Raw genomic sequence first — 9862 nt, forward strand, 5'->3', positions numbered from 1 at the left:
CGACTTTTTGGCCACCCCATTAAACATGTTATGAAGGAATTAATGTTTTGGACCTTCCTAATTGTATTACCGATATGATTCTATACCAAGGTTTCATTTCATCTGACTCATTTCTTGAGTGTAGTCCTAGTCTAGTCAAGTCATACTTTGTTGAAAAATAAACAAAAATGATTTTTTTTCCTGGAACTCTGCATATGTTATCACATTCTTCAATTTGCTCGGAACAGAAGCGTTTAACGGGGAATAGACTGCCTTCTTTCAAGAAAGACCATTAAATGGACAATTAAAAGTAACATGGAAGCTGAGATCATTATAGGGTGGGTTACAGATATCCCCAAAAGAAAATAGCAATAAACCATCTGGTGTATTATTGTTGTACCTTCGAAAATCTCTGCCTGTACTAGCCTGCACTCAGCAAAACCAAACACAGCTGATCCCTGAAAGCGGAATTGCGACGGTGGCCGCGGTTGATCGCGGTAATTAAAAAGAGCGCCCACAAAATGATCATTCTCTCATCTGTTGTTCTCCAAACACGGAACGAAAAGAAAAAGAAAACACTCGACAAACGACGGACTCTAGGCCAAACGTTGAATATGATTTTAGTTTATTTTCCCATTTCGCCGCGTTCGGTTGGAGTTTTTGTGAGGTGATGGACTTCTCCGTCGTTTTGAAACGTCTCTGAACTGTCCGGTCAATCGAAGTACCAACTACCAGCTCATGTGTGCTACCTTGCGGATGTTTACTCACAGCTCGGTGAACCGCATAAAAGTTACGTTATACTTGTGAATTGCCTTTTTGGTGTTTGGTTGTCTATGCAGTTTAATAAATACAAATAAGTATCATAACTCCGGTGGTCTTTCGGACACCGCAAAACGGTGAAGATTTCGTCAGTGAAAGTGTTTTTTCCTTCATTCAATTCTTCTGTGGTAATCTAAACCATGCGAATCAGTCAAGTGTGACCGACCCAAAAGGCAGTAAGCAGAGGTTCGGACCAAATCGAAAAGGTTGGTTGATCGACAGCAAGGCAGACAGTCTGAGATCTCTGTTGGAAGGTTTGAATTCCATGTGGTGGGCGAGTCTCGGATTTGTTACATCAACTCCATAACGCATAATCCAGAAATCGTGCTAAACGTCACCCTGCCGAAACGATCTCGACCGTCCTGTGGCGATTGTGGTGAACTTTGGAACTTTAATCTATGGGAATATGTAGAAAAAATGCGAAAAATAACAAAAAGAGTACGGGAAGCGGTCGGGTTCTGTTCATTCGCTGTACAAAACAGCAGTCGATGACGTCACAGCACGCCGCCTGTCCGATCGCGAGCTCGTCGTTTGTTTTTTGTTTGCATCTTTTTTGAATGTACATAAATACTTCACATGCCGCTTAGTTGAGAAGTATGAACGACCTTGATAGCAGGGCACGTACAAAAAAACAAGGCGAAAATAATGTACTGAACAAAAAACTCTTAGTTTGCTTATCGAAAGAGCATTTTTGACCTGAGAAATAGTGATCAGATTGTTTCGAGTGCGTACTCTATTTTGTACCTGCGAAAAACGACTTTTATCACAATTATGCAAAGTGTGAATTTTATATACAATTTATTTAAAAAAAAAAACTACCTGACGATAGCGCATGAAAAATACAGTTAAATACTAGAGTTCATCCGAATATACTGGGTTGATATATCAAATATTACAAAACTTACAAGAAATTCAAACTTTCGTGCATTTATTTTGTCCAGTACTGTATGTTTCTTCTTTTTCGTTTTATGTTTATGACTCTATTGCCGATGGTATACGATTTCTCATGTGCCAATAGCCTCCAACTTCACTCCGATTAGCTGTCATTCTTATAGAAATTTGTGTAAGAGTAAATAGCAAGCTTTATTCTTTTTAGCAGGCCCAAGCCTAATAACAACACTATTTCTACTTCCAGCGTGCTATTAAGTGTTGCTAATTTATATTAAATTTCTAGTTTTGTTTCGTTCCAAAAAAGATAACACTTCTCTCAAAAGTCCTGCATCAAAATATTGTATGTTTGATTAGCCTGGTTTATTTTCCCCTGTTTTTTTTTTATCAGGCATGCAAGCAGGCATACCAACATTGTTTCTCAAATTAAGGAAGCTTGACAATAAAAATTAGTTAAATGCATAGAATGACTATTTTTTTTGTTTCGATTATAGTCGTTTTACCGCCTTTGTGGCATTCGCGACTTTATATCAACGCTGCAGTTGGCGGACAGTTATTGAAAAACTTATCCGGTACAACTGTGTTCGATGTTTACCCTTGGGCTTGAACTCGCGGACATCGGCTCAGGAAGCAACTGACTCGCCAACTGAGCTATATCACAAGCCCATAGAATGACTAATGTTTTTAAAATATGGTATGTGAAGTAAAGTTTTTGAGTTAAAGGTTGGGGTGACGACCAGTAAACTGAATTTTCATTGCGTTATAAACGATCAGTACAAAGTTCTGAAACATTCAATTTTCCGTAAAACCACTAAATCAGGAAAATCAGGCTTAAATATTTCCAAAAATCAGGGAAAAACTAGGATTTATCAGGTTATCAGGATAGGCCTTTATAAATCAGGCAAATCCTGAAAAATCAGGCACATTAGCATCTCTCGGACGGAACAACATTGAATGGAGTAAGTCAACGAAACGGGATACGGAATTCTCAAAATCGAACGCTGGATTTGGTTTTTTCGGATGAATTTATTTCGATCAGCCCCATAATCGTTTTTTAATAAATCCACATTCCTGGTGCGACCTCCTTGCTCAATTGAAGCTATTGAAACAGACACGATCGGAATTGCTTCGGAAGTTTAATTTTGTGAAAATAAAATTGAACGCGGGTTCTAAACGGTACCGTATATACAATCGACTTTGCTATCGCCGTTGTGTGCATCGCACTCAGAGTGAACTTCGTCGCAATCCAAAAAAATCTAGAAATTTGTGATCTCCGATCCAACTAAATGATCATACTGCCATGTCACCTGACTAAAAATGCGAACTTTTTGCGACGCACTTTGCCAGTATTTTTTTCAGTCGAATCGCCAACCATTGGCCAATTGAACGCCGCCGTAACACGATTACCCAGCGATGTGCTGGGTCTAGATGTTTTTGCTGTAAGCGAGGAAATGGTTTGAGAGGCAATAATTGATCTGAAGAACTCCACGACAGCCGGACAGGATGAAAAAGTGTCACACTTTACTGGTGAAACCTCTGACGAGCATTTTGACTCAGTCTCGAGAACTTCAAAATATTCCTACCTTCTGGAAAAAATCGTTTATGAGCCCAATGTGTCATGTTCTTAATATGTTCTCAACTACCGAGGTGTTACATCGCTAGCTGCCTGCTCGAAAGTATTTGAGAGGATTGTCAACGATGTTATGTTGTCAGCTTACCGGAACTGGATCTCTGAGAACCAGCATGATTTTTTTTTCATAAACGATCTGTAACTTTAAATCTGATGGTTTTGCATCCTTATATGGATGCCGCAAATAAATCGACGCGATGTATACCGACATTTTCGTGGCATTTGAGTCTGTAAGCCACGATATTCTTCTGAAAAAGTTGCATCGATTGGGCTTTTTCGGAACGATTGTGAGCGTGGATCAGAAGCTACCTAACAGATTGTCGTTTGGCTGTAAAAATTGGTGCTGATGAATCCTCTGTTCATTCCCTAGACTGGGGTAAATACCCTAAGGCAGCCATTTGGGTCCTTTGTTGTTTACGCTGTTCTGTAACGACATCAACTTGTTGCTCATTGGATGTGGAGTTCTTCTGTATGCGGACGACTTAAAATATTTGCTGATTGTTATGAATTACTACGCTTCTTGGATACAATTGTAAACTGGTGCGCTAATAATTCACTTGTTTTAATCGTTGCAAAGGGCTTTGTTATCACGTTTGGGCGTAGAAAAAATCCATTCATGCATAATTACGATAGTCTGAGCGAGCGAGCAGTTGCATCGTGTTGAAGAGATAAGGATGTTGTCGTTTTTTGGACAGTCATATGACTTTTAAGCATCATCAATAGTACTCGAAAAGGCAAACCGAATGCTAGGATTTATTATACGTTTGAGCAAAGAACTCACTGATCCAGTCTGCTTGCGAGCTCTGTATTGCTGCATGGTGCGATCGATTTTGGAATCTGCGAACCTAGTATGGTTGCCTTTTGAAGCTTCGTGGGCAGCGCGTTTTGAAGCAATTCAACGTCGGTTCGTGCATTACGCTCTTCGTGAACAACCTTGGGATAATTCTTTAAATTTACCACCATACGCTCATCGTTGTGCCCTGCTTGGTCTTCATACGCTGTCGTCGAATCGTCTTTCCATCGGCCAATCGCTGTTCGCGGCAAAGATTCTTCGGAACGAAATTGACTGCTTCTGGCTAATTTCTCGCTGTAATATTTATGCTCCAGAAAGAACCCTACGTAATAGAAATTGGCTCTCTCTAGAACCAAGAAGCACGAGATATGGCAGCAACGAACGACCATCTCCGTTTTGCAAAAATATGCTTTTTACATTATTATACTGTCTTCGACTTCAATGTTTCCACTTCAACTTTAAAAAGGCCAACTCAAGAGACCAACTAAGAAATTAGGAAAAGTATCATGTAAAGTACAAATAATATTAAGTAGATCATTAAGAGAGATGATTCATTTCAAATAAACAAATCTCTGCGTGGAAGAATCCTACTTAGTCGAAATCTCTTTTATGAACTGACTTAATAGTTCGTGACCAGCGTTGCCACATTGTAATATGTACCTTCAATTGAAAAAAATCTTTTTCATCTGTACCATTTGGACGAAAAACTGTATCGAAATCTGTACCAACGACATTGAAGTTTTCTATGAGGAAGTCAAGCAATATCTGAGTATTCCGAATGGTGTACCAGTAATTTCATATCTTGGACGGAAATTCTGATACCTTTTCACATCCTTTATAAATTCTGTATTTTTATAATTCAATCATGTAATTCTTCATCAGTAGTAATTCGATTCGGCTTTTTATAACTTATTTATTTGAAACGGCTCATACGTCCGATTCGGCTTGACTGTTATTAAAATTTATAATTCGAAGAAATTTCAAGCCGATTGGTCATCTATGAAGAATGATGAAAATCTGTACAAGTCTGTACCAAATTTAAAAAAAAAAAATTGTCACGTACAGGATCTGTACAGAAAGTAGGTCCAAAAATCTATACTTTTCTAGATAAAGATATGTACTTGTGGCATCCATGTTCGTGGGATGTGTCAGTGTCAGTTATGAGAGGAATTTCGATAGTTTCGTTGTAAATTTACGCTACAAACCGTTTTCATCGCTCGACCGAAACCAATCATTGACACTCGTTCTACCTTGCAGCACACGGATAAGGAACATTTTTGCTAATGTGAAGCGAATCGTTTTTGTTATGATTTACACAATATCTGTGGTTGCTAAGTAAGATTATGTATTTGGAGTCGCGTATGGTTGTTTTGATGCGTTTTGTGAAACGACGATATGAAACCAGGCTCTCAACGATTGAGAAATTCTTGTAAAGAAATAAGGATTTTTATTTTAAATTGATTATAGACATTTTACTACGGTTGTGGCTGTCGTGTCTCTTAAACTATGTTTATTATACAATTGTTTTACAAATTTTTTGAAAGCTCTAATTGCGATATAAAACGATCCCACTGTTTTGCCAGGCGTTTTGGATACTCAACCTGATACACTCTAAGAAAATTTTACGGGTTGAGACCGTAAAAAGTACATACTTTGAAGAACGAACATTTTCACGTAGAAGTGAGTACCAGAAATTACATATTTTGTAAGTTCTTTCTATTTTTGGAGGCCCTTACTGTGGAAACAACTTTAAAGTATGTAAAATTGGAGATCAGTCTTAGCTGCATCCTGCTCTGGTAAATATCAAAACATTCAATTTGTGTGTGTCGCGAAAACTACGAATTAACGGAAGAATTGCTTCGAATCATTTTGTTGCTCGAGCCTTACCTGTGAGAAACTAAGCTCTACGACGTTTGGTCTTTATCAGAATCTTTATTTTTTTTAGATTGTTGATGTCCACCGCCAGCCAAATTTACTTCATCATCGAATCCGAAAGATTGGTATCGAAGTATCGGGAATCCGGAACATGATTCCGGTTAAAGCTATATGGGCTTCAAAATAAAGTACATCGCCAGTATATAAGGTAATATTTCCTCAACTGTTCTGAAAAAATTACAACTAATTTCAATATCAATCTCCTTTAGAATGTCCACTTCATGTTCGACCAGCATGTGTTACCCCATGGACACCGGTTCAAGTGAACGAACCAGAGATATCGATATGGTATCAAAATATGGCTTCCATGTCCTCCATCATTCCACAGTCATTCAACAGAAATCCTGAAGAAAAACGAATGAAAATAGCTGGATCTTTTAAACAAACCGGTAGGAAAAAATGAAATATGAATCGTGAAATCTCGTTGATATTATTTTAACGTTCATCATTGATAGATAATAAACTTCCCTTTGAATGTATCAATTTAGCATCCTCAATTTGAAAGAATTCCTTGTCTTTAAATTTTTAATTAGATTTTTTTCTACTGTATGTGATTCTCCTGCTCTATGTGATTTTAACATACTTTTGAGTACTTTCTACATACTCGTCCGTACCAGCCTTGCTACATACTTTTTCGTAAAATAATTTTTACATACTAGTGGCTTCCTGCACTTACGGGTTGTTTTGACTTCTTTTTACATACTTTTGTGTACGATTTTGTAAGGGTGTAGAGTGTTTGGCGTCAGAATTACGGTACGGGAATGCCAAAAGGTACATTGCCACGGCCTTCATTTGCAAGTCTATCTGCTTGTTTGTTGCTTTTGGTTCCCGAATGTCCTGGTATTCATATGACAGTTATCCGTTTGTTTGTTGCAATTCTTGATTCAATTTCCTGTAGCCATGGAGGGACTATTCGCCCACTACTTAGAGTAATAAGGATCATACTAATTGTTTTAAAACCAGTGATGTGGCAGATTGACTAGTTCTTCCATAAGTAGAATTGCAGAATTTCCCAGAAAGTTGGTGAAATTATCAACAATAATATAAATAAATGTGTTTCGAGAGTAGAACAATGTTAGTTTTAGAATTATGTAATTATGACTTTTCTGGGGAATAAATGATGGCATGTTGTGTTGCTACCAAACTTGTAGGAATTTGTCGTCTTTTGAAGTAGTTGTTTTGATTTATACGAGTAATTTGCACAAGCATTTTTAAAATTTTAGACCACTACATTAGCTGAAACTGCAGAATACAACTATACCTATAACATTTATTTTTGGTAACTCTCCAGAACTTGAATATTGGGCGAAATCTTGCTTTAACTGTCAGTATTTGAACTGTGTAATTTTGTTCATGATTATCCCAGATTATCGTACTTTTTCCAGTTTGCTTACCTAACTAGAATAATCCAAAAATATTTTCAAAAAATATTAAAATTTGTCGAGTATCGTTCCAACGACTGTACCGCCTTTGAAGCGATCAACTCAATCAAAAAGCGTGCCTAGCGCCGTATAATTGTCGTCATCACCTTAATGTCGGTAAGCTGGCTAGCTCGGTATGTTTTTATTGTGACCAACGTTGATTGATTGACTGATTGAAAACTGAAAACAATATTATTGATCATGATCACGTTTTGTTTTGCCTAGAAACTGTCCAGAAGTCACACGACTACTGCCGAATAGGTTAAAAATGCTCACTTTCACAAAGTACTTTTTATTTAAATTTCATGTTGATAGGAATGTTAAATTATTGCTGCGAAACAGCTGGTCAAGTTATAAAAAAGGTCGTTGCTGTAATGATGTTAGTAATCCATTTCAGAAGCCAAATGTGTGTGATTCTAAAATACTACCCGTTATTCGTCAGTATTTGAATAATGTAAGTTGATACCAAATTCACTAGCAGCAACATTTACCTACTTGCTTTGTTTATTATTGATTGCTTGTTTACGGTTCTGTGGTATCATATCCGATTTTTTTTTTATTTGGTATTTTTAACATATTTTCAGTAAGGTAAAAAACGTAATTAGTTACAAGTTTCATTGTAAATTTCACCAAAAAGAAATCAATCGCTGAATGATGCCGGTATTTGCAACCCTATCGAGAAAAACTACTCACCCAGCAGTTCTATTCCATGACGCAGGGCGTACTCGCCTTTAACGGTCACAGAATACGACGACGACGAGTCATTGCTAACGTTGACGTTTCGTAGTCCCGATGATGATAATAGTCCGTCGTTATTTGAAACGTCCTTCGACGCTTGACCAGCGCCTGACAGCCGGAGATTGTAGATCCCAGGGGAAGTAACATCAAGCCGGCTGACTATAAACAGATAATTTCTCGCTTGGAAGTTTCGGTTTACAGTGGAAGGTTGTTCGACATCTTGGTTGGAAGTGATGAGCTGTGCCATTGACAGAGGTTGATTTGGTTGAGCATCTGTAGGGTGTGGCTTTTCAACATCTCGAGATGAGGTTTTGTGCAGAAGATTTATTGTGAATCCTGCAAATATTGTTAAATTTTGTTCTTTATATTAAAATACAGTCTGAGGATTTAAAATCATTTTACTCTACAGTTTGTAACGGGATCTAGATATAAAATATATTTTTTCAGTGAAACAGGTAGTTTTATAGTAAGATCTGTGCTTTTCTTGTTAGACTTATAGCATACTTCTAAGCTGAAAATTTAGTTTGTATCGATATCTAGTCTCATAATCAAGCTGACAAGTAAGGTATCGAGCTATTCTGTGGGACAGGAAAAAAAAAACAAAATTCATAAATTGTGTATCTTCAATTTTGCTTTGATTGTTTTAATGTCTTTCTGAACAGTTGTCTAATCCAAATTTTTTTTAATAACATTCCTTCAATTATTTTTACCCAAATTATTTGGAGACTCGAACTGTAGTGCTTCAATTGAGAGTAAAATGCAGGTAGCGTGCATATTTAGCAGTTACTTACGAAATGTTAATAATGAAACCTTCAAATTTTTCGTTTCGTTTCGACTTATTTTCTAAACTTCCACCCAACCCGTGCTGTTACTGCTTTCACGTTTTTTTCTTTTTGTAATTGAAAAAACTTGTTACATAAAATAAATACTATAAAAACACAGTTGATTGATTACTAAAAGGTGTCCACGATAAGAATTTCCACACTATGAAGTGGTATGGGGCACGTGCTGAAGTGGTATGGGGGCGTGTTACTGGGCGATTATGAAGCAGCACATTCTTAAACGACCTAAGGTAGTGAAGACAGTCGAGGAACTGAAGAAAGTATGGGTTTACATGCAAAAAACGGTTGATTCTAGGCTGTGCAGAATCTTATGAACGGGGTTAAGGCCAAGGTGCGGGCATGTGAGTATGGACTGTAAATAGAATACAAGTAAAATGGTAAATGAAGTTTAATAGTTATTTTTCAATCTCTGAAAATTTGATGGCAATTGGATGCAAACTCGAATTTTGCGAATCAATTTTGTATGTTTCCATGTCATCGTGGACACCCTTCACAAAAAGTCTCAAAAACCTTAAATAATCCAAACGACTCAATGGCTACCTAAATATTGATAATAACAGGTAATAACAGGTAGGTACCCCAACGAGTTTGGTATTTTTATCACTAGTTTCGATGTTTTCCTAATAAAATATGAAGTCCCGAAGGCTGTACACGACGATGCTGACGAAGTTTGACTGCGTGGTAATGGACGACGAAACCTACGTCAAAGCCGACTACAAGCAGCTTCCGGGACAGGAGTTTTATACGGCAAAAGGAAGGGGAAAGGTAGCAGATATTTTTAAGCACATGAAACTGTCAAAGTTCGCGAAGAAATATC

The 9862-nt window shown here is 37.4% G+C and overlaps 1 protein-coding gene and 1 long non-coding RNA gene across 2 annotated transcripts in view; one reads left to right on the plus strand and one right to left on the minus strand.

Moving 5' to 3' along the window:
* Positions 1–8534, minus strand: part of LOC129740039 (uncharacterized) — a 38516-nt gene extending 29982 nt beyond the window's left edge. The window contains exon 1 of the mRNA XM_055731621.1: positions 8159–8534. Within this exon, the coding sequence (XP_055587596.1) occupies positions 8159–8450 (292 nt within the window). The 5' untranslated portion in view covers positions 8451–8534. The remainder of the gene's footprint in view (positions 1–8158) is intronic.
* On the plus strand, positions 621–6475 carry LOC129740042 (uncharacterized). The gene is made up of 3 exons (XR_008736078.1): positions 621–1004; positions 6055–6192; positions 6254–6475. It is a non-coding gene; the product is annotated as an uncharacterized LOC129740042 (long non-coding RNA).
* Positions 8535–9862: the final 1328 nt, after the last annotated feature.

The sequence above is a fragment of the Uranotaenia lowii genome, chromosome 1 (assembly GCF_029784155.1).
Source record: "Uranotaenia lowii strain MFRU-FL chromosome 1, ASM2978415v1, whole genome shotgun sequence".
NCBI classification, from domain to species: Eukaryota; Metazoa; Arthropoda; class Insecta; order Diptera; family Culicidae; genus Uranotaenia; species Uranotaenia lowii.